This window comes from Gallinula chloropus, assembly GCF_964237585.1.
Source record: "Gallinula chloropus genome assembly, chromosome: 17".
In the NCBI taxonomy this organism is placed as follows: Eukaryota; Metazoa; Chordata; class Aves; order Gruiformes; family Rallidae; genus Gallinula; species Gallinula chloropus.
The window spans coordinates 5,745,695-5,768,435 of NC_140102.1; the positions used below are offsets into that span (position 1 = coordinate 5,745,695).

A 22,741-nucleotide genomic window follows, 5' to 3' on the forward strand; every position below is an offset into this window, starting at 1 on the left:
AATAGAAAATAATCACTTTTCCTCATTCTTAGCACTGGGTTTGTGTTACAGTTTCTGAAGTTTTCTGTAGGATTGTATCGTTAAAAGCTCATCAGAAAAAACAACTTACCTCTTTTTCATCTCTAATAACTGGTTATTGAGTACTGATCTCTCCTCTTCCAGCTGAAACACGAGCACAAAAAGATAACAGTTAACACACCAAGGACTGTTTCCCTGTAAAGCCCAAAAATCCTCAAAGGAATCGATTTTCTACTAGGACAACACAAGGACACAAACACAAATTGTTCAGTGACCACAAACATCAGCTCATGAGGGGTTATTGCTGCTTTCTGTAGTATCTTCACATCCTGTGCACACACGAGAGGCGGGAGGTCAGTGCAGCCTCACGCGGTATTTCTGGGCCCCACGCACACCGAGGAGAGAACCGTGAGCCTCTGTTAAGCTCAGCCCAGTGCTGGTGAATTACTGGATTTGCTGTTCTGACCTGGATAACTGTCCTGCTGATCAGTATTTCTTACTGTACCGCTATTTAGAGATAAATTATTGATCCCTAAAGCTGTTGGTCTGGTGTCTGTTACTGTATCCTGGACCTGTCACTCGGCGAGGCTACCTTGAGCCTTTACAACAGGTGGGGACTTCAACTGAAAAATGCCATTGCTGCAGGTTCTTGGGGTGCAAAACAACAGACCCACGTAGGTTTAGAACAGCAAAACCCACCAACCATCAGCTGTGCAGGGACAGAACTGAAGATACACCTGGGTAACTGAACTTGTGAGACAGTTAGAAATTAGGTATTCTTCAGACCAGTGGATTATTTTTCACCATCTCCTCCTTTACTTGATAGCCAAAGTCAGCAATTCCTGCCCCACAGAGCTGCTGACAGCAGCATCTACCAGTGCCTTGACTAGAACACAGTCTGGTTAGATTTCATAAGATTTCAGGGCTCATTCCTGAGGTCCTACTTCTATAACGGAAACCCCAGAGCCCCAGGAGCAACAGCAAAGAGTCTCTGACCAACTAAATACTTTCAGCACTTTGCACACAGATTTATTGATAATAAAAGCCAGGAACTAGAAGGGTGCAGAGAGACACATTAATAAGTCTTAAAGCAAACCAAGACATCTCTCTCTGGGAAAGCAGAGCAGCCACAGTACTACAGGGGTACGGCCAAATTTTTCCTGCAGGCAAGTCAAACCCATCAGTTGCACCAGCAGCACAAAGTATATCCCTGGTTTCCAAGAGTTTCTGTCTGCTTCCTACACAGAGGCAGCTTTACCTCTGCACAGACTGATGTCAGAAAGGGAGAAGGAAAAAAAGAATACGAAAATTCAGAGAAATGTTTAACTTGCAAACCCCAGTGAGCTGCAGAACCCCCTCTGACAGCTATCATCACGTACGGGCCCCTCTGCTCCCTCAGACTCGTGCTGCAATCTCTTGTGCATCTCACTTTTCCAGCTGGTTTCTTGCACTGCTTTTCCTCCACCAGCATTTCTCTACAGCCACACCATGTGGCATGAACCTGGACACGTTCCATGACCAAATCGCTTTGTTCCACCCCAGGCTAGCTTCACTTTCTGGGGTTTATGTTCTTGGCTGCCACTTGCAGCTGGAAAAAACCCAACTTACACAGACATTATTCACCCTGTGCTCCCCAGAGATCGTGTCCAGAGTGCTCCACAATGCTCCTCCTCCCCAACCCCACTTTTTTAAGGGTTTCTCCTAGGAAGAATCATCGCTCCTGCTTAACTCAGAATATCCTTTGACATTTGTAGAATGGTCCAAAACTGTGACCATAAACCCTCCCTTTTAGTTTCCTGGCTGTGGAGAGGTGGGTGATTTTTTTACAGACCAAGATAGAAGTGGATTTACAAGAGAGACAAGTAAAGGATGAAATGTTAAGCTGTGCAGCTTCTAAACCACTGTTGCTGTGGCACCAAGCAGCTTGGTGGTGTAAGGGGAGGAAGGACATCCCTTCTCATCATCATTTCTCCAGCAATCTTCTTGCTCTCTCATTAGCCTCAGAGCAGACTTCTTGCATCCTTTAATAAAAGATGGACAAGCTGAGCTAGTAGATATTCCTACACTTTCTCCAATGAAGTTAAAATGCCCGGGCAGGTCTGAGGCTACCAAAATGCCACATCAAATTATTTGCAGCCAGAAAATTTTCCTGAGCTCAGTATCTATGTGAATGGGAATCTTTAATTAATTAGAAACAGCTAATTATTTACAGATCAATACAGAACCCCCCCCTCAGTAGCACAAGACACTTTAACCTTTAGATGCCAGGATAAATCATTCATGAAAGAGTATCTGTTAATGCTGCAAAGTGTGTCACATGCAGCCACAGATTCACTAACCCAGTTGACTAACACACTTGCTAGAATTTAGGGTTACCATAGTGATGGCTCAAAATACTTGAAACATATGCTTGCTACCTTCCTTACTGCAGCTTAACAGGCACACACTTGGGCTGGAGCACCGCCACGTTCTGTGCCTGCCTCCCTCCTGTCCAAGTATCCACCACAGCTCCAGGAGCAGCCCCAGTCTACGTTAAACCTCATCATTGCTACCACAGCTTCCACTCACCAGAGAGAGCCTGAACCAAGGAAGCCCAAAGCATCCTGCAACTGGGTGCCTAAAGACGGTGTACGTTCACCCGAGTGGCAGCGAAGCAGAAGTGGTGGTGGGGATCTCCAAAGCAGAACTGATGGTGGGGATCCCTGAGACTGCGCCAGCCCGAGACAGGGCTGTCTGCACCAGAACCCTCAGGCCCAACTTGTTTTCTTGCTGCCTTTTCATTAAAGGAACTGGGCAGAGCCAAAGGTGGAACAAGGGGAATGGAAGTTTACATTGGGTAAGATCTAAAGGGAACAGGGAAAAAGTCCGACTCCTGGGGGTAGCAGCAGGTGTCTGTTGGACTGGAGACAGGGGTTGGTACTTTGCAAGACAAGGAATGCCTTTAAGGACAACTAGGAAAGACGACAGATAAGGGCAGGCAGAATGCACATTTCATCAGCAAGAGCTTAACAATATTTAGCTGAGAAGAGCTGCCTCATTCATTATGCAACACCCAGAAGGCAACCAGCATTTTAAAGGACACCATTTTGCCTCCATTCCTTTCTCTACAACATTGGTCCCTGGAATACCAAAGGCTTCTTGCAGCCTTGCAGAAGGCTGAGCACTTCACTAGACCCAAAACACCCAAATATTGCATTTAGGAAATGCAACAGATGGCATTCCCACGTTTCCAAGATTCAGATGACACCTTCCTCGCAGAAGAGGATAGATATACTGCAACACAAATGGCTGAAGAAGGCAAACAGACTGTTCCTCCAAGCTCTGGCAGATCATCCAGATCTTTGATCTTGGGGCCATCTACTCGGAGGCAAAAATGGCCACAGTGTGAGTGTGCTGAGAATATTCCAGTTTGCAGGATGACTGACTAATCCACGTGCTTTGCAGAATAAACCATCTATCCTGGCAACCAGAGAAGGATCCCTGCTGAAGGATCCACAGCAGGCAGGATGCAGACAGCAGGACTCCTCCACAAGGTCATCTGGAAACAACAGAGGCCACAGTCTGAGTGTGCCATGACCACTGGAACCTTGGGGACGTTCTGAGCATCAGCTCTGGCCACAGACAACAGGCAGAAAGATTTGACCAACACAACCAAATCCTTTTCAAGTTACAACTCTTTTGAAAATAACAGGTTGCCTCAAAGACTCTGAAATAATTTAAGAAAACAGGTGGGAGTGGGGAGCAGAGCTCCCACTGGCTGCTTGGGATGACAGCTTCTCTTACCACACCGCTACTCAGATGCAGCATGAGTCAGTGGTTGAGCCCACACGTCTGGGACTCTTTGTTAATCATCTCCAACGGCTCTTTAGGATGAAGCAGCTCATGCATTACTCCTGTCAGCAGCCAAAAGGGTTTAGACAGAAACTGTCCAGATCTGCAGCCACCCATCCTCAGCATTTCCAAACAGGACTCTGGGGGAGAAGCCAGCCCCTTGACTTTAAAAGCATTCTGCTTTGCGGCAGGATGGAAGAGATCTGTTCCGCTGTCGCTAGGAACAGGCATAGCCCTTTGCTGCACAAGTGCTATCTCAGAGAGGTAACAGATAAGCCCACGGCTTTCATGTTCCCAAAGATGTCCTCACGGTGTGACTGTCACCAGAACCTCCACAAAAAATAAACCCACCATGTTTAATGGCTGTAAAGCTGATTTCTCTTTTAGCAAGTACCATTGTTATAAGCTGTGTAACTAAGCCCATGCTTAAAGATTCCAAGAACGTGTTCAAGTGCAATAGTAAAAAAAAAATTAAATTATTAAAATTTAAGAAAGTCTTTTTCTCCTCTATAAACTGCCACCAGAAAAACAGGTCCCATCAATTCCAGTCCTTCAGCACCCACTACCTGCCGCACAACACCGCCAATGTACAGGCACAGTGTGAAGTTTAAGCCAGCATACACGTGCACAGCGCTTTTTAGAGACAGAGTCCAACCAAGTAGTTTTAATTAGTATTCTGAAAAACATCCTAAAGACTCTTTTTTTTTTTTTTTAAATTTTTAGTTGGAAGGAAGAGCAGGAATAAGGAGGAGAATTAACTAGCTAGATTTCCTTAGTACTGGGTAGCTGGAGATTTCCGCAGTTGTATAACGAAATTACTCCCGACAGAAATAGCAAGTGTCTGTTAATACGTTTGGCTAAAGCATCTTTAATTTATGCTTATTTCCGAGCCTCTGAAGGATCCTTCGCGGGTTACGTAACCTTCTGTCAGCCTGCAGTTCGAACCTCCCGATGCAGGTGGCTTCCAAATTTATTTTAAAAACACTCTTAGAACAACTCATCTTTCAAACACAAACATGCAGCGCGACGCCAGCCAGGCATCTGCGGAAACAGCACGCGCAGCACTTTCGCCATAGATCAGGAAACGTTCCAGCCACTCTACCTTCTGATGACTTGTGACTTCGTCCCTGCTCCTGCCCAGCTCCTCGGCAAGTTTCACGTTCTCCTCTTGCAAAGCCGCAAGCTGCTGGGACTTCTGAGCAGCTGCCAGCTTCAGCGCTTCGCTGCGAGGACAGAGAGTGCATCGTTACCATAGGAACCAGAGAGGCAAGGAAAAAAAATGTGGGAGAGATTCAGCTTCACAGCTTGGAAAAATACATCTAGGTCACATGTTTAATGGGATCTGTAATAAAGGTGACAATCTGTACCTCGGGTGCACAGGGAGAGGTGTAGTCCTGAAAAGCAGGAGTACCACAAAACTCGTTATCCCTTAAATGGTTCAGATACACAATGAAATGGAAGGGGAGTTCAGACTGCTGGCTCTGCACGCTCCCCAGGGTTACCCAATGCTTGGATGGAGGAATACAGGGTAGGGTTTGACAAGGGTGTTGGCGAGGTTTATAGCCTGGGCTTCCTCAGAAGTGAGGTAAAGCACCAGAATTGGTTTAAATGAAAAAAAGAAAGAAAAAAAAAAGAGGAAAAAAAGAAAAAGGCAAGAGAACCCCCTTACATTTCCTCTTATCTAAATGCTCCCTATGAGGTCTAACATCCAGACATACAAGAACATGGAAGATCACATGGCAAAACAGGAAAGCACCTGATCTATTCTGTGATTTCTACAAACTGAAAACTAGACAAAGCCAAAGCTGAAGAAAAAGGATTTGCAGGTTCCTACGTTGCTGCTAACGCATGAGCTTTCCTTAAAGTAAGTTCGTTTTCAACACATTTTAAAAAAAATATCTTCCCTGCCTGCCAGGAACACAAGTGACTGACACAGGGTTCTGTAAGATTCCACAATATCTTTCAAAAATCAACCAAGACAACTTCATTTCCTTACACAGTAATTTTTATGACTGTTTTGTTTCAGTGAATGGAGTCTCAGGATGCCTATGTGCCAATATTGCATAGAGTTAAACCCTGACTGGAATATTAAAAATGCTTTTATGGCTGTGGGAGGTAGAAGAACCCCTAAGTTGGAACCTTAGTCAAGCACTTCAAGGTACAAGGACTCTGGTCTCTTACTGGGCACAATGAAACCAAAGGAAGTCAGATTCACTTTTCAAGTGCAGCCCATAATATGTATAAGATTTTTCCAACCATTTCTTCCATCTGGTCTCACCTTGACTGATTTCCAATCCATTCCACCCCGACCAGACTAAACAGGCTAGCTCACATCACCGCACATCGATTCCAATTACCTTGGTATGAACTGAGCTGCTGATGCAGGAACACACCTATTTATAACCATGGCTGTTCGCAGCCCTAATCACTTCTCTTTTTGCTTTGGGCATTACAGGGCACACTTGGGGCATTATAAAAAAATCCTGGGGGCAGTTTGTAGGCAATACCGCCCTGTGTTTAATGCCAGCAAGTTTAAGCTGATTGCTGCCAGTGCACTCACAGTACTAAAAGAATGCACAACACCCAGACGATATATCTCTGCTTCTCTTTGCCCTGGTTTTACACAGAAGACCCTTCCATGAGGAGGCTGTGTCACTGTTACATCCTCCCATGTCCAGAATCACTGCTTCAAAGACAGCGGCACATCCTTAACCTACAGTCACAGCTGCTCAGGGCCCCGCAGCCCCTCCACTTGGCAATGGTACTGCTTCCACTGTGTCACCTCACACAGGTGCTGTGTTCTCTCATGGAACACTTACTGTCAGGCTTATTCCTTCCTCTGATTGAAACAAGGCAACATACAGAATAGTTCTGACAAAGAAAACAAACTAGATGAGCTTCCACTTACCTACAGTGTCTCTCACTACTGATGATTAGAGACTGCATGCAGCAATAGGCTATGATTAAGATTAACTTTGAGGAAAAAAAATTAATTACCCCCCACCCACACCCCCAAGCGATCAGGACCTTGAGAACACCTTTCAGCACTCAAGATTTTCAAGGAAGTATCTTCTACACAAACTGCAATGTAATATATTTTGTCTTTCCATCATACCAGCCTGTGCTAGCATTAGAGCAGAGAAGCAGGCAGGAATTGCTCACGGAACAAACTCCTCCCTTTCTCAAAGCAGGCTGCTGTCCACATGAGTACACAGGTTTTCAAAAGCAAGCAGTAAAACCCATCAGCCATACAGATACTTAAGAGTTGGTTTGTGTGCCCATTTCCTTTGTGTCCTGTCTCCACCTCAGAGCAGCACTAAAGAACTGGCACAATATGACCTATGGAACTATCAGTAATAAAAATAATTAGCCAAAGCCGCTCTCAGGGATCAGCCCAGACTCCAGCTCTCGCTCCATGAGTTGAGAAATTCTTCTGGGAGTGCAGGAGGGAACAGAGCTTTGTGACTTTGCACACTACATTGATGAAAGTTGGGGGATGCACAGCTACGGCAGGGCAGAGATAACTTGGCTGGATTTTTATTCCCAGTGACATACCAAAAATTTAGATACAGTGTGATGCCACAGAGAAAATTATTTTATATCAGATGTTTTGCAGTTCATTTGCTAGTGTACAACATTAGGCATCATTATTTTGGAGTAAGCAAGAAGCAGTTTCTCAAAGGAAGCATTTCAAATCATAAGCAGTTAACTCTAGTTTTACATACAATACATGGCATCAGTGTAGTACCAGTTAGAACCTAAGCGTATAGTGGGGCAACTGGAAGGAACTGGGTAAAGCCATCAATGAAAAATAAAAGAACCACCAGACTTTCTATAGGCAAAGCCACGTAAAATGACTTACCAGTCCAAATGGAATTAAACCCACAGAATGTCTTTACAATAAAGCTTTTGAAATCATCTAGTGCCCTCAGGTGGCAGAGCTCCATACCTCCTTCGACAAGCGCGATTTGGAACAATGTTTGGCATGAAGGATTTGCTTCAATACCCTTCAGCCGTTCAGGAGCAACATTCTCATTCAAGCTGTATGCATGCCAAACTAGTACAGTTAATTTTGACCTACAACCTGCTTTGTAAGTGAGGATACTGGAGAGAGCCTGAAAGACAATTTTCTTTAAAAAAAAGAAAGGCAAAGGTAACTACAAAGGAATGGTTTAACAGATTTAACATTGAAATACTTACAATTCTTTTCTAAGTTCTTCCACCTTCTTGTTCTCCAGATTTAGAAGCTCTTTTGATTTACTAAGTTCCTCTTCATTTTTCAGGGTGTTCTGTTTAAGCATGTCCAACTTAAAGAGGAAAAAAACCCCTTGTTACACTAATGAAACTATGCAGTTCTTTGGTGTAGCACTCAGAGATACTTAAGCAAAATGGGGACCTGACCTGTGCTGTTCCACTTTTTAATCTTTAGTCCTTAAATTCAGTAACATTTGCCTAACAAGAAAACATTCTGAGACTTTCTGCATTCGTCAAGCAGCACAAAGAATTCAAAGTTCACTAGAGTGATCTTACAGTAATCTGATGTATATACTCTGATACAAAAGGTAAAGCTCCATAGCACCTCTGTTTGAAACACTATACAACTCAAAGCACTTCATTTCCTTTTTAAATGCAACGCTTGTTGCTACAATTAGCTGTTCCCTCAACCTTCAGTCCTATAAGATAACTGATAACAAGTTCTGCTGTACCATACCTTAATTTCTGAGGCACAGTTGTGCTTGCAGCCTTCCACAGGAAGTGGATTCCTTTCAGAGATCTTGCTGCATGGGACTAACTCGTGTATCTGTTTACTGAGCTTGCATCTACCACGTAAACCAGAGTAGAACCCCGTTTGTACGCATCGAGCGACACATTATATTACATAACAGATAATCTTCAGCCATTCTCATGGCATTATGGGACTCTGAGGATTTTTTTTAATCCAGAAAGTGAACCCCTGCCATTGTTAACGTCACTGCTTTTAATTCTCGAGTCATCAGCTCTCGTTGGAAATCATTACTGTTCCAGCACAAGCTGTGGCAGTTAGCTTAGCCCAGCTGTTCACTACCCAGTGCTACGGGAGCTGCAAAAGATGAAAGAGCTGAGAAAGTAGCCCACAGATCTCATGGTCTGCAGAAAAGATGCCAGATCCACATTAGACTGCATACTCTGGGGCAAAAAAGTGTGAAGAAGAGTGGTGAGGATGGGTTTTTTTCCCCCTCTTTCAAACACTGAAGTATGACAGTGTTGGGAGGACACAGACAGAAGAACAGGTCCCCAGAGGAACCACTGTACATCAGACTGTGAAGTTCTTTGCAACCCTTGTGCTGACGTAGGACAGTAGAAGTTGTACCTTGGCAGACCACAATTCTGATTAACAGAAAAGTGGAAAAAAGAAGAAATGATAACATTACACATGCCAAGATCACACAGAAGATGTACAGAGCAAGAAGTGCGCTACAGGTGAGAAAGGGAGCGGTAACTTTTGAGGGTTGGGAGAGCTCCGCAGCACTTCACTGCAGCATGAAATTGCACCCCAGGCTTATAAGAGGGAACTGAAGCACAGAGTGGTCACAGCCAAGCGACTTATCCAGTGCTATACAGCGAGACTGATTAAGTAATAAGTCAAACTCATGTCTCTTGATTCCACGATCTGCAAAAGCTGCTGCCTGTAGCATCCAGAGCTCCTGTTACATAAGATTTTTGGGTTGGGTTTTTTTTTGTTGCTGCATCAAGATTTAAGGGACATGACCTTCTATGGGTGCAGGTATTTGAAACCACATGCAAAACCACAAGAGAACCTAGGCCATATAGCTATACAAAGCACCCACATTTTCTACCAACATGCACTCATCTAGTTAAGCTGTCCCAAGCCAGTCGAGGCCGAGTATTGCAGTGGGAAAATGACAGAATCCACTCTTGCCTAAGCCAACTCTCTGCAATTCAAAAGCTGTTCCTTACTAACTAGGCAAAACCTTTCATGTGAAAGCATTTAAATGTGATTACTTCATTCTGTAGCTTCTCATTTGTCTGTCTAGAGTTCTCCAAAGAGGCCAAAGTTTCAATCTTTTCTTTGTGAATGGCATCCTTTTCTTTGGTCACCTTCTCCACAGTCTGGAAAACATCTTCTGCTGTTTTGGCAGCCTATATATAAAGGAGGTGGGGAAAACAAAACAAGTATTACCAAAGAGACCTCTGAAAGCAAAAGATACTTTATGCACAGCTCCACGGAGTGTGATTTACTAGCTGCTTTCCAATTAAAAAAATACCTCAACTGGGAATTTATTTGCATTTTGAAGCTGCATAAAGCATAAAAATAAATGGACATGAGAAGAGTTGGTGCCATGCAGAAATAGATCATAACCCCATGCTTGTGTCACCACCAAGAAAACCCATTTCTTCTAATTCCTGGATTTGTAATTTCCACCACTGTGAGTGCTCTGAGACTTCTATCTGCTTTAGACAGCAGTGGTTCAATGGACTGCTCTGCTTTCAAAAAATGTGGAATTATATGAAACCGTTAAAATCTGAAAAAGAATTAAAACCAAAATAGGAGATAAAAGCCAATCATTACATTGTTTCAGTATTGTTCATTCTGCCCTCAAAAAGGGAATACTTCACAAGTCTATTAAAACACCTAGGTAGGGGTACTACATCCCTATAGGATATCTTGATTCCAGTTTGCATTCAAAGTTATTCCACGGGCTCCAAGCCCCACAAACTGAATTCAAACCAATATTCAGAATTGGTTGGTGGTCAATGCAAAAAGATTTCTGTGAATAAAAAGAACACCAGAGCTGCCAATGTCTTTAACAGACTGAGAATCCTATAACATGGATGTAAATGGTTCTCTTATGCTGCTTTTGTCCAATTACATTTACAGGAGCAGCAACTTGGTTTAGATTTTTTGAGCAACCAAATTTGTAATTTCACATAAAATTGCACGAAGACCTAATCTAGAACCGTATCTATTCCTACTCTGGCTTTTGAGTGGTAGAGTACTTCAACAGGAGGAGCTGCTCAATCTCTCCTACCAGATTCAGGAAAGAAAAACTTCCTTTTATTCACAGTTTAAGTTGTTTCCTTGCAACATTCAGCAACAGCATAGGCTTCTGCATTTTATTTTTGTTTAGTTTTGGATTTTTTAATTAATGTGTATTTTTTTTATTACAACTTGAAAAAACCCAAAGCAATATATTGAGAATGGCCATAATTCCAGCCCATTCATTCTGAGATGAAGTGCTGATTGTGCAACGAAGTGCAGAGGGGAAACCATCAGGTTAGTGCTCAGTATTAGTATAACCATACTGGATTGTTTAGCTATTTGTTTCAATACCTCAATTTTCTGTGCTACTCTTTGGGCCTGGAGAGTCTCAATTTCTTTTAGTTTCAAAGCCAGATTGTTCATCTCCTCCTGCAGCATCTGATTTTTGCCCTGAGACACCAGCAATTTGCCTGAGAGGTCACTATTAGCTTGCTCTAAAAGTGCTACTTCCTCGTGCAGTTTATAATAATCCTTGGAGAATTTCTCCTTCTCTTGTAGTATTTCTTCCTTAATGATGACCAGACCCTTCTGTTCAGCAAGCAGGCTGACGTTTTCCTGAAGTAACCGTATTCTTTCCTTCTCTGTCACCTCATGCTTGTGGTGAAGATCATCCAGGCTCTTGGAGACTGAGCTGTGCAAGTCCTGGAGCTCTGCTTTTGATTTAGACAGGGAAATAAAGTCATCCTTCAGTTGTTCAATACTGGAAGCGAGCTGCTTTGTCTCTGCACTGAGGGTTTCTCTTTCTTTACTTATTTCTGCTAGTTTAGTTTCAGACTTTTCTTTCTCCTGAACTAAAAGTTCATTCTCAGTCAGAAGTTCTTTATTTTTCTCTCTCAGCTCTTCTATCTCCTTCTCTAAGCAGCTGATGTTGCTTTGAAGTTCCATACATTTTAACAAAAATGATTCCTTCTCCAGCTTTCTAGCTTCCTTTTCCATGTTTAAGTTTTCTTTCATAATGGCAACCTCTCCATTTAATTTCTGACACTCATCTTGCAGTTCAGTTCTCTCTCTGGTCAGCATTTCACTATCAGAGGAACAGGTCTTGAATGAAGATGACAGGACCTCCTTGACACAGGACACAGCAGCCAGTTCCTTTTCTAAAGTTCTTTTGTCATCCTGGGCCTTGCTTAGAAGATCTGAAAGGTCACATTTACAGGATAATAGCTCTTGATTTTCTAGAGTCTTCTTACTTAGTTCCTCCTTGAGGGCTTCAATGGACTCTTGGAGCATGGTGTTCTCTTGGGTCAGAGCTCTCTTGGCTGAGACACTCAGTTCGTGTTCGCTCTTCATATCAGAGCTCACATTTGCAGAAGACTTGTTTTCATCAAGAAGCTCTGAGTACTTGTTCTCCAAGTCATTCTTCTCTTGAAGAAGAGCTTCATTCTGCTTTTCAAATTGCAACAACTTACATAAAACTGATTCCTTTTCCAAGTTCAGTTCATTTATTTTCTCTGTCAAGACTCTCTCAGCATCTGCTGTGGCCTTAGCCAGCTTTTCAGCAATTGCCTTATTTTTATTTAAAAGCTCCTCCTTTTCAGCCAAAAGTCTTCGCTCTGATGAAGAAAGAGTCTCTTTCTCTTGACGTAACTGAATGCATTCAGAATCAGATCTCTCTCTTGAGGCTTTCATTTCCTCAAGACAACGAGACACCCCAGCAAGGGAATCCTTCAGCTCTGTATTGTCTGTCATCACTTTGTTAAGTTCTTTATGTTCAGTCTCTAGTTCTGTTTTCATCTCTTCTGTTCTCACTTTTAAGGCTTGGTTTTCACTAACCACACTGTCTAAACTCACACGCAGCTCGTCTATGTTTCTAAGGAGCACCTCCTTCTCAGACTGCAGACTCTGCCTTGTCAGCAACAGACTGTCCACTTCATTCTTTAAGGCTGTATGTGTATTTTGAAGATCCGAGTATTTACCTACAACGGAATCTCTCTCTGCAGTCAGAGTTGATACTTCTTGCAGTAGCTCTCTATGATCTTTGGCAAGGGCCTCACAAGAACTTTTCAGCTTCTGAATATCGTCATCTTTGTTTTTAACAACAGCATCTTTCTCTTCCAAGAGCTTCTTCTGATAATGCTCCAGTTCTTCTCGTTCCTTGAGGTGTTTCTGACATACCACATCCATGGCATCTTTGTCAGCCTGAAGGTCTTTCAACTGTTGGTGCAATGTTGACTCTGAAGACCGGAGAGCATCGTTTTCTTGAGTTATCTTCAGAAGGTTTGCCTGTGCTGCTTCTATTTCAGAGAGTAATTTGCTTTTCTCAGAAATTAGTGCTACCTTTTCTGTGATTTCCTGCTGGCTTTTGGCCTCAGCTTCTTCCTTCTGCTTCAGGATTTTTTTGATTTCTGAATTAAGTTCTTCATTTATTGTCCAAAGTTCTTCTTGGTCTTGTTGCATTGACGAAATCTTTGATTCCAATTCTAGAAGCTTTGACAACAAGGAACCTCTCTCTAATTTTAAAGTACTCCCCTCCTCTGCCAAAGTCTCTTTTTCTGATATCAAACCCCTCATCTTGACTGACATTAGTTCAATCTCTTTTCTGGCTGATGCTAACACAGAGCTTAAGGACTAAACAGAGTTGGGGAGAAGGGAAAACAAAAATGAAGTCAAGCAGACAAATGAGAAATGTGGTTTAAGTGCAAACAGAGCTACTGTAATTTAAGTTTTTAAAAAGTGTATAAACCGACACACAGTCACTGTGCCAACTCAACTGCTGGCAGCCACCACTGATATTTCATTAAAGCCATAAGACAACTTTTCAGTGGTTCATAAAATAAAATCATCTCAGTTTAAAGGTTCCTCCATATGAAACTTCACTGCGTTTTTAATACTACTCTCAGCAAATTTTCTGAAAGTTACTCAGAAAAGAGAGCCACTGAATGACTTCATGAGAATCTAAAGTAATTAAAATGCAGGGAGTTAGAATAGATGCTGATTTCCAAATCACAAATTCACCTTCTGAAGCTCCCCAAGATTCCATCCAAAGTGTATTGTCATAACAAGTGTCATAACATTTAATTCAAAATGCCATGTTAGTGATATATTTAAAGTTAACCTGTGTGTCAATTGATACACTAAATATTTTGCTAAAGCATAAATCAAAACTTATAGCAAATAACTAATGAGGGATGAAAACAAGGAGCAATGTCAAAGGAACAAGAGAGAGAAAACAAAAGGAAATTTACTGAAGTCAAGCAACTTATTAAGTAGTTGCACATAACGTGGGATCATACCACAGAAAAACATTTCTGATGTGTAACACTTCTCAAATATGCTGTAAGCTATTTAATTTAGATTACTGAATTTAAAAACCATCTAATAATGTTTGGCTCTAACTGACTGTGCTGAGCCAGGTATCTATGAACAGAAAACGTTAACATCAAAGAATCATATTTCATGGATTCTTGCATAATCTAGAGAAGACACAGTTGCGTGTGCTTCTCTTCCCTAACTGATATTAATCTACCCAGAAAAGTTAAAAAAAGAACTCAAAAAAGAACTGCAAAAGTCCTACTATGAAAAAAAAACCTGATTCACTGAAACAAAGACTTAAACTTTAAATTACTTGCAGAATCACCAAGTATACGTACTTTGGCCTGTTCCGCTTGCTTTTTCAGCTCCTCAGCTTGTGTTTCTAACTCATCATTTTTCTTCTGTGCAATTTTCAGAGCCTCTTCAGCATCCAGCAAGTTCTGCTTAAACCCTTTGATATCCGCATCGTGTCTAGTGATCATCTCAGAAGCTTCTTTTTCATACTTTGCCTGAAGCTCCTTATACTGATTTTGGCTAGTCTCAATTTGCTTTTGCTGATAGAAGATAAAACAATTGAAACACAGTTAATGAAGCAGCAGTACAATATTCTGCAGTTAGCTGGTGCTTTTTCAAGTTCTTCTTACCATGTCCGTTAGTTGATCCTGCATATTTTTCAGTTCTGCTTGATGAATCTTGAGAGTTTCTTGCTGACTCTGCTCAGCTTTCTGTGTTGTCTGCTCCACATTTTTCTGAAGCTGAACAGCCTTTTCATTTGCTTTTGTAAGCTCAAGTTGTATTTGCTCCAACTGCCTAGAAAGACCAAATAAAAGAACATTACTTTTTGCTGACAGCACAACAAGCACAGAGATGAAAGGCTCTAAATTATGCTGAAGTTCTATATTCTGTCCAAGCATTTAGAAAGAGATTTAATTATTTAACATATAGAGACTCTTCTGCTAAATTAAATATACACTAGTGAGATGGAACACTTGCTCGTGTGCAGAGCAACACAGCTGCCAGTTACTTCGCCCCCAGCCTGGGGTTTTGTGAAGGTAAAGACCAACTATTCTCATGCAGTTTTTACTCAAAACAGAACACATTTTCTCTTGATAGACAAAAATGTGACCCAAGTTTTTTGTATATCCAGGTAAACCAAGCTTATCAGTTAATCAAATAATTATGAAGCACAATCACAAAATAGTGTAGATTATTAAAAAGGCCGCTTACTCTGGGCAATGTTATGTAAGAATTTTAGAATTAGAAATGTTAGATGGTCTTCTCTGAGGAGATGGTTTTGATTAATTTAGTTTGATAGAATAAGTTCACTTGTCATATCAATGTGACACTCAGGAGCATCTTGTTCAGTTATTTACAAAGAGCTAACACGAGAAGCTGGGAGTGCAGGAGTAAAGAATTAGCATGAAAATGTTCTGACAGTGATGAAATACCTTTCTTTTAACCGGAGCTCATCATTCATTTTCGTCAGCTGGGCAGAACTGTCTCCTGAAGACTTCATGATCTCTGCAATATCATTTTCAAGTTTGGCTTTAGCTTCAATCAGTTGCTGTTCTCTCTCTTCTCGCTCCTTTAATTTCTTCTCCATCACTGAGCAAGACAAAAGTCATTAGTCTAATAAACTGAAGAGAAAGGGTAGCACAGACTAGTTCCAAGAGCAATAAACAGAGCGATATTGATGCTACAAGGCCTTGCAAATTACCCCTTTAAAAACTACAATTGTTTGAACTGTTAGCCATAGCAAAAGGTTAAGAAATCTTTAGAAATAGCAAAACAACTATTCAAGAAATCTTTCTTTCAGAAGCGTTTCAATTAACTTCAGGCCATGGGAAGCTCATCCAAGTACTACCTACATCAGCAGGTAGGCAAGCAATACAGTAGGAGGTATGTAGATCTTGCAGATGGGATAACTCACCAGCTGTTTAGTAGAGCAGCAAGGACAAGCAATGCAAGCAACATGAAGCTACAGTGAAAAAATTTCTCAGTCCAGGTCAGGCATCGCCACCAAGGGCAAGTGCAGCCCTTGGGATGATGTCTACAGTCCCAAAGGTGCTCTGAAAGGCTCACAGGATATGTAATTGTCCTTAATTTATTTCTATATTGGTTTTAGATTGAAATGTACAACTAGAAAGAGAAGCCAAGGCTCATTCCCTTGAGACCAGAAGAATAACATACAGTCTTTTTGATGTCCTTAAGAAGAAAACAAGGTTCCTGTGAATTCACCATCCTCTGTTACTAATGCTTCAGCCTGATACCTGACCATCACCACAGCATGACTTGGGGTAACATCAAGCAAGAATTTCACTACTGATTTTGGGATACACTCAGCCAGGAAGTACCTGCCTTACTGCACGACTTCCTGAACCTTATCACCACCGTGCTGGGTCACTACACACAGTGCCATAAAAGCCATTTTCTGCCTAGAAAAAAGACTCTCCTTTGAAGGTGTGTGTGTTTGCAAAAGCATTACAGACTGCGATGCGCCGAGCTGAGCAGGAGGAAAGCACAAAGCTGAGGCATTTTTTCAAAACATCCCGTTTTATTACTTCCTTACCAGTCAAACTAGACTTCAGCTCTTCCAGTTCTGAAGACATGAGTGCAAACTGCTCTTCTTTTTGGTTTAGTTTTTTTATTGTTTCTATGCAAGTAAAATTTTGAAAACAAAGTTAGTAACTACTTCGATGCAGACAATTCCACCTACTTCTAAGACAAGAGGCTGCAAGTAATCCTGTCCTGTCCATAGCTGCTGACACTGCTGTACTACCAGGTGTAAATTAAAAATCCCTTTTCTGGCAGCATTTATTTTCTGCAGCATTTTAAGTTCTTTGTTTGGGTTAGCAGCAGACATACCTTGCATAGTCTGTTGAACGTTTTCTGCTTCATCAGCCGCGCTAGTAAATTTTTCTTTCTGAAAAATGAACACAAACCTGAGGTAAGGTTTGGTAACAGCAGTATAACTCAACCACCAAATTTATATTACATATTTTTCAACTACAAAACACTGCGCTTTCCAGTCCTACCATAAACAGATCTGAAGTTTCTGAATTCCAGTTTGGCACATATCTATTCAGCAACATAAAGCAAGATTTTTCCCTTGCTTTGGTTGCAAGTAAGTCCCTAAACTTTCAAAATAGCTTCCCCATCAGCTAGTGTGGCAACATTAGGACTGCAGCCCCAGAGTCCAGCGTAGGAGAGGTGATTTGTGGGCTTCTCAATGCAAGAAGCTGCACACTGGACATCTGCAACCTTGTGAACAATCCTATACCAGTGTTTTCCAGCTTCACCAACAGGAAGAGGTGCTAGATTGTGATGAAAAGGGAGGATACTGAGGAAGATAAGAAATGAGACTCTTCCACCAACTTCAGCTACTTACTATGGCCACAGAAATATTCTGACAGGGACAGCAGAGTCTAAAGGCATGTCTTTTTCTTACTAACTCTGGTGGGGTTTCTCAGGAAAATCCCACCCAGCTACAGAACACTTGTAAATCCCATTAAATTTGCATGATGAGAGATCAAGTGAAAAATGTCTAAAAATCCATTTGTATGTCACCCATGTGGCAAGTGTTAATTTGGCTAACAGTTACAATAAAGGGCCACATCTTCATAGAACCCCAGACTGGTTTGGTTGGGAAGGGATCTCAAAGCTCACATAGTGCCCCTCCCACTATGTGCAGGGACACCTACCCAGCCCAGGGTGCCCAAAGCTCCATCCAACCTGGCCTTGAACGCTACCAGGGCCTCAGAGGCAGCCCCAGCTTCTCTGGGCAGCCTGTGCCAGGGCCTCCCTCTTCCCTGGGAAGGATTTCTGCCTCCCAGCCCCTCTCCAGCTGCCCTCCTGCAGCTGAAGGCCATTCTGCTTGTCCTATCATTATCTGAATTCTTTAATGAGTAGTCTAAATTTACACTGCATGCTGCTTTTGATTTGGTCTAATACTTTATCCAAACTCCATAAACAGGTGGGTTCTATTTAGATAAAACACCTGAAATGCTCTTTTCATTCTGAAATTAAGTCCTTTTCTCATTCAGAGATGGATCCTGTTAGTCACGATCCTTTTTTTTTTTTCCACAAGTAAAATACCTTTGAAAAAAACTATGCTCAGAGTTGATCCCCAGATTTCAATGACACTCTCACCATGAAAACCAAAATCCAAAGGATAAAGTCAAAATTTTTGGGTATTACTCACCAAAACTTGAAGTTCCTTTTCCAAAGAATCTTTAACTTGATTTACTGCACTCAAATTTTTCTCAAGGTCAAGAAGCTTTTGCTCTTTGCCCTGCAGTTCTTTGGCCAGATTACTAGCCTAACAAAGATGATGAAATGGAGTAAAATAAAATTACAAACATGAATGAAAAAATAGGAAAATAAAAACCTGATTTAAAAAGAAGTAACTAGATTATTTAAATCACTGTAGGATGAAAAATTAAAAAAAATACTGAAAATAAAATAAAAAAAAAGTGATGCATAACTGAGTAAAGTGGATTTCCACTGATGACTACATCACAGGACCAATTCCATCTTGGAATGTATTTGAAATGATTAAAATTTAGCTGTCTTGGAATTAAAGGTTAAAACATTCTTTAACAGCAGATATTTTTCAGTACATTCAAAATTTCCAAAGAAATTCCATCATCAGCTGAATTAGTAGTTTTGGTTCTTTATTGTTTTCACTTCTTTTAATCTGGTAAATTCAGCATTTAAGTCTCAGCTGGGTATTCAGACCAATACACAAACAGGTAATTTTTTGGAAGGCTCTGTGCCACGGCCAGGGGTAGCAGCAAAACCTAGCACAACCTCACAAACAGAGCCAAAGGTCTGTAGAAATCTAGTATCTCAGAACCATCTGTGAAGGGTTTAGGAAAGCTATTCCCAGTTCCTTTTCCACTATTCTTACAGTTAGAACTCTGGTTTGCTGGGTTACGCAAAGATTGGGGTTGTAAGGGAACCTCCAAAATTAAATGGTATCTTAGGACTTCGATTCCCAGCTGCAGTGGGAGAACAGCTTTCTAGTACTGAATGCTGTGATATCAACTTTAAAGATTTTTTTTAAATCCAAAACCAAGGTAGAACTTGGTAAGATGTATCACAGTGCAGCCCATGCTTCAAAACGGCTGCAAAGTAGTGCTGAATGACTTCACTGCATGCCCTTGTCTTAAAGAAAAGTTCCACCAGGATCTTTTTTGCTTTCTTTAGTTTTTAATAGCTACTTCCATCATGTTGTTTGAGGAGAAGCAAGAGAGCGAAGATATGGAGAGAACATTTACCCATTAAGCTCGTACTCACTTTTTATCTGAATACCTCTACCACCAAAGGTTAAAAACTCATTTATTAAGATATATGAATTCTTCTCCCAAATAAGCCAAACTAACTTTTCCATAACAGAGCTTTCAGCAGCAGCATGCTGAAGCTTGCAGTAAGAAAATGCAGAAAGAATTTGGACATGACTCTGTCAACTCTTTCTCTAAACCTCCTCAGATGGTACTATGATACACATTCGATAAAATGCTTTTTCTGTGATGAGTCTGCTATGGCACAACAGTAGAAATGTAAAATAAAAACAAAGTAAAGAAATAAAAGGATGGATGTTGATACAAACCTTGCTATTTCCATCAACCTTTTCAGCCTCTAAATTCTGAATTTGTTTCTCAGCTGCCTGAAGCTGCTCGCTAAGTTTCTGGATTTCCAATTTACCTTCAGAATTGGCTTTCTGAAGTGCAGCAAGGTCCAAAAGCTTTTCTTCAGCAGCTTTGATCTGTGGTGTAAGACTATCAATAACTTTGGTTTGTTCATTGTACTTGGCTTGCAGTACCTCTAGCTCCTTTACCTTTATTTCAGCTTCCTGTAATTTGTTTAAAGTGTCTTCCATTTCTACTAGATGCTGATCTTCCACACTTTCCAGTTTGGTCTTCAGGCTTTCCAGGTTTTGCTCTTTCTCCTCTGTGACTGCCACCAGTTTCGCTTTCAGCGATTCAATCTCTTTCAAATGGTGAGATTTTTCATTTTCCTGCTTCAGTTTCAAATTGGACATTTCATTTTCATGGTCTAATTTCATCTTCTCAAACTGAGTCTTTAACTCTGCAAATTCTGCTGTCTGAGCCCCTACGCCTTTGCTGAAAGAAACTTTTAGCTCTTCCATGGCTTGCTGATGGGAGGCAATTGCCGATTCCAGCTTCGATTTCCACAGCTCTATTACATCTGAATTCTCCTTGTTGGCATGATTAAGCTTAGCTTTCAAGGATTCGTTTTCTTTTGCTATTCTCTCATTTGAAGCTGAAAGCGATTTGATCTCTTTCTGGAGTGCTTCTTCAGTAACTCCGAACTTCTCTTTTAGTGAGCTCATCTCATTCTGATGTTCTTTGCTAGCTGCTGCCATTCTTTCTTGCAAAGAACTTACTTCTTGTAACAATGAAAGAGAAGTGTCCACATCATCAGTGTGCTTACTAGACTCTAATCTCCCTCGAAGCTCAGCTACTTCCTTCACCCGCAATGCTAGATCTCTTTCTAGTTCCATGATGCGAGACTTTTCTGATACCGTGGCCACCTATGGTTAACAGTGTTTTAAGAGAAGAAGAAAAAATTATAAAAGACACGTTTAATACAAAGACACATAGGCCTGACTGAAAAGAAACCACAAGCTTTGTAAAATTAACACCATTTTGGATTAGAATATCTTTCAGTTCCTATTTCTAGGGAAATTCTAAAGAAACCTTCAGTAAAAGCAAAGACTGCATTTACAAGAAAGGCTGAGAAACAAGGGCAACTGTTGTTTCACTTACAAATGAATTATTGCTTTTAAAAAAATGGGTTAAATGTCCTCATCTTTATATTGCATGTGTATTATATTCTCTCTAAAGGTGGAAATTAGTTGAACTAATTTTTCTGAAGTTAGCTAAAAAACCCCTAACTTGTTAAACAACTTACAAATGATGCTTGTGTGTATCACCAATGTTTAACAAACTGTTTCTCAGAACCATTTTAAAGCAAAGCGGAAGAGAATGGAGAACTCCGAGGTCTTTATTTGCAGAAATAATTGCTCCCAAATTAATCTCACACCAGCTACGGGACTGTCAGAGAAAAACACAAATACATTCTTAGCCTACAAATCCTTTCAAATTCCTTTGATATCCATTCCACTGTTGTGTCTGAAAAAGTGTCCTCACATTGTGCGAGCTTTGCACCGAATGTTGAGCCACGCTATGGTATGGAAACACTCACAAAGCTGCCACAAGTGTTTCTAATTAGGAAGTTAGTGTTTCAACTTCCTCGTTATACCAACATCCTGAAAAAGATACTACTTACCTGCAACCGCTCTTTGAAAGTACTCACTCTAGAGCACCTTCTTGGTTTTATAACATTCACCCTACCCCAACTTCAAGAAGAGCCGCGTGTGTGAGATTTAATACAGATTTATAGATTATAAAGGACTGCTGAACTTCTGACTTGGGACAGAGTATGTCCAGTAATATTTTGACAGGCAACAGTATTACTAATGCTATCGGGATATTCATGAAAAGATTATGTCATGGGTGGAAAAAGACCACAACTAAAAAGCCACCACAAACCACGATTTAGCAAAGCAACAAGTACTACAACAACTGTTTAAGGCTTCGGAAACCAAGCCCCAGTAACTGTTTGCTTTAAGAGCACTGGCACAGTTGAACTTACTTTATTTTTGTTGATTCTTGTAAAAAAGAACCATTGAACATCCCTTCATTTCAACTCACAATCCCATTTGCTACTTCTGACTTGGATTCAAATATTAATTTTGCAGTTTTAAGACATCTTACCTGAATTCTGCTGAAGAAACGAGTACACATACACAGGCAAACACACACACAGAGTGCTGAAGCTCAACATTAATGCTAATTTTTCACGTGTTCCAGCTCTATCTATAGCAGGTACTGATGGTGGCAGAAGCAAGGGTCTGTTTCAGCATGTGTTATATACCCAGCAGACTGTGTCATCAGAAATCTTCCACAACACAAATCAGTCTTGTTATTTAAACAGTGAAAACCATTACCCTAGTGTCTTCTAACTCCCTCTGGAGTTTGTCAGCTTTGGTCTTTTCAAAGAGCAGGCTCTGTTCAAGCTCCTTAATGCGGGCATGCTCCAGTTTGGTCTGCGTCTGTTAGTAAAAAGGGAAAGGAAGAGAACACAACGGTGCCACCATCACATGCCAGCACAAGAGGAGGGAGCCACATGCAGGCCGTGCTGCCAGAATCTTCTATCAATGATGAGCAGAGAAGATGCAGTGGATAAAATGAACAGGGAAATGCTATGGATGAGAAAGATGGACTGAAAGTGTAAATGGACTGACGTGTAAAAAAATTTAAATAAAAATGGAAAAAAAATATCACAAACGAAGAAATACGAACAAAAAAGTTTCATGCAGCCGAGTAGAAGTTATTTATCAGTACATGAAGTTTTCAGCACAAATTAGAATAGTTATGTAAAAATATATATATATGTGCATATATATCTATACCTGTTCTAACAAGGTACATCCCTTTCCTTGTGATCCCACTTTCTTTGCTGTATTGGGTTTATTTTATAAATGCTTTAGTCATTAACCAGGGGACAAAA

General features: G+C 41.1%; 1 protein-coding gene across 3 annotated transcripts in view; it reads right to left on the reverse strand.

Moving 5' to 3' along the window:
- CLIP1 (CAP-Gly domain containing linker protein 1) overlaps positions 1-22,741 on the reverse strand; it is a 71,880-nt gene that overhangs the window by 9,627 nt on the left and 39,512 nt on the right. The window contains exons 10-22 of one of the 3 annotated variants that reach the window (XM_084272131.1): positions 22,179-22,283; positions 19,755-20,699; positions 18,345-18,461; positions 17,009-17,066; positions 16,713-16,796; positions 15,592-15,748; positions 14,788-14,953; positions 14,482-14,697; positions 11,183-13,459; positions 9,853-9,990; positions 8,050-8,156; positions 4,952-5,072; positions 110-162 (exon numbers count right to left, since the gene is read on the reverse strand). In XM_084272131.1, coding sequence (XP_084128257.1) covers positions 110-162; positions 4,952-5,072; positions 8,050-8,156; positions 9,853-9,990; positions 11,183-13,459; positions 14,482-14,697; positions 14,788-14,953; positions 15,592-15,748; positions 16,713-16,796; positions 17,009-17,066; positions 18,345-18,461; positions 19,755-20,699; positions 22,179-22,283 — 4,544 coding nt within the window. The remainder of the gene's footprint in view (positions 1-109; positions 163-4,951; positions 5,073-8,049; positions 8,157-9,852; positions 9,991-11,182; positions 13,460-14,481; positions 14,698-14,787; positions 14,954-15,591; positions 15,749-16,712; positions 16,797-17,008; positions 17,067-18,344; positions 18,462-19,754; positions 20,700-22,178; positions 22,284-22,741) is intronic. The other 2 variants (XM_084272129.1, XM_084272130.1) reach the window with 2 other exon arrangements.